General features: G+C 57.4%; 1 protein-coding gene across 1 annotated transcript; it reads left to right on the top strand.

The window, feature by feature from the left end:
- Positions 1 to 942: 942 nt before the first annotated feature.
- On the top strand, positions 943 to 2,165 carry SDRG_14212 (hypothetical protein; the record flags this gene model as incomplete). The annotated part of the gene is made up of 1 exon (XM_008620324.1): positions 943 to 2,165. One exon carries the CDS (start codon positions 943 to 945, stop codon positions 2,134 to 2,136), a length of 1,194 nt encoding a protein of 397 aa, XP_008618546.1. The 3' UTR covers positions 2,137 to 2,165.

Here is a 2,165-nt window from a genome sequence, read left to right as displayed (position 1 = left end):
TATTGCATAATGGTGCAACTGATCGTTTGTCATTGCAAGGGGTAATACGTCGGGCTGGAGCCAAGAAGATAAATCCCAGACGTTTTCATCAATCTGCCAATGTGGAGTGTTTGGCCGGACAGACCACAGTAAAATATGGCACAAATTTGACACTCTTTGCTGTCAAGCCTCGGGGAAACGTCTTTGCCGTATTTTCATCACAAAGCTTGTGCGAATGAAACAACTCTTGCTTCAGATTCGATGGCATGGGCTATCCCATGCTTGTGAATCGCAAACTGCACATCAGGGGGCTTCGTCGTGCGCCACTGACTGGTCACAAATGTGCTTCGATATTCTAACCAAGGAAATCAGGACGCCTCGTGCTCGTCCAAACTCGCACAAATGGTGGCCACCTCAGCGAAAATATTCCATAATTCCCACACCCGAGGACGAAAGCATTCCTCTGCCCTGTCGATCAACAGCTAATTAGCTTACAAATAAGAGCGGAACATATTCATATATATATATATATATATATATATATATGAATAAGAGAACCAGCGCCGTTGATCCCAACGACTCGCAGCGGTTTTTTGTCGGTTGGCGCGCCGAAGTCGCGAGGTGCCACAGAAGTTGCTTCTGTGGTGCCACGTATCCAACGCCGTGTGAAACCCAAATCATCGCCCGATCGTCGTGGGAAACACGTGGGAAATAACTGCAAAGTGGTGGGAAACAAGTGCAAAGTGGTGGGAAAGTCTGTGCCCACGCAACCAGTATGCATGGCCTCACACCACTCGCTCCTCGCATCGTCGCCCTTGTTTGCGTCGATATACATACTACCTTTTGACACCCTAGGATACATGCGTCATCTCTCGCTGGTGCACTGCCGGCACACAATGACACGGCGGTCTCGCATCGGTGGGATTCAAATCCCACGCGTTGCACACGTGAAAGCCACGTGATATGGAAGTTTCCGCCACGGATGTTTTGTACGTTCCCGACTTCGGCGTCGGCGCCAACGGCCAGCTCTCGACCGCTCATTTTACAACTGCCTCTGCAACACCAACACCACCAACCACTACCATGGCTCACCACCTCCTCTCGCCCATCAAGCTCGGCCGCGTCGAGCTCGCCAACCGCGTGCTCCTCGCGCCGCTCACGCGCTGCCGGTCGTCGCCGGGCACGCACGTGCCCAACGACCTCATGAAGGAGTACTACACGCAGCGCGCGGGCGCCGGCCTCCTCATCACCGAGTGCACGATGATTGCGCCGCTCACGTCGGCGTTTTACTCGGAGCCGGGTCTCTACTCGCCCGACCAGCTCGCCGAGTGGAAGAAGATCACGGATGCGGTCCACGCCAAGGGCTCCAAGATCTTTTGCCAGATCTGGCACGCCGGCCGTGCCGCGCACCCGGATTTGAACGACGGCGCCGAGACGATTGCGCCGTCCGCGATCGCGATCGAAGGCGACGTCCACGGCCCCAACGGCAAGGTGCCGTACACGGTGCCGCGCGAGATCACGCTCGACGAGATCCCGCACCTCGTGCAGCTGTACGCGACGGCGGCCAAGAACGCGGTCGAGGTCGCGGGCTTTGACGGCGTCGAAGTCCACGGCGCCAACGGGTACCTCATCGACCAGTTCCTCAAGGATGGCAGCAACAAGCGCACGGACGCGTACGGCGGCTCGATCGAGAACCGGGCGCGCTTTGGCCTCGAGGTCGTCGCCGCCGTCGTCGGTGCAATCGGCGCGGACCGCGTCGGTATCCGCCTCTCGCCGCTCAACAGCTACAACTCGATGATCGACTCGAACCCGCCCGCGCTCCTCGAGTACTTTGCCAAGAAGCTCAGCGACTTTTCGCTCGCGTACCTGCACATCATGCGCGCCGATTTCTTCCAGGCGCAAAAGGGCGACGTCATCCCGATCGTGCGCGAGCATTTCAAGGGCCCGATCGTCGCCAACATGGGCTACACCAAGGAAGAGGGCGACCAAGCGATTGCGTCCGGTGCCATTGACGCCGTTGCTTTTGGCACCTCGTTCTTGGCCAACCCCGACTTGGTCACGCGCTTCGAGAAGGGCGCGGCCCTCAACACGCCGGATTCGGCGACGTTCTACACGCCGGGCCCCAAGGGCTACACCGACTACCCGTTCCTCTCGTAAACTACTTTTATAGTAACCAGAAAATTCTA

The sequence above is a fragment of the Saprolegnia diclina genome, assembly GCF_000281045.1.
Source record: "Saprolegnia diclina VS20 unplaced genomic scaffold supercont1.69, whole genome shotgun sequence".
NCBI classification, from domain to species: Eukaryota; Oomycota; class Saprolegniomycetes; order Saprolegniales; family Saprolegniaceae; genus Saprolegnia; species Saprolegnia diclina.
This window is presented reverse-complemented; position numbering and strand designations above follow the sequence as displayed.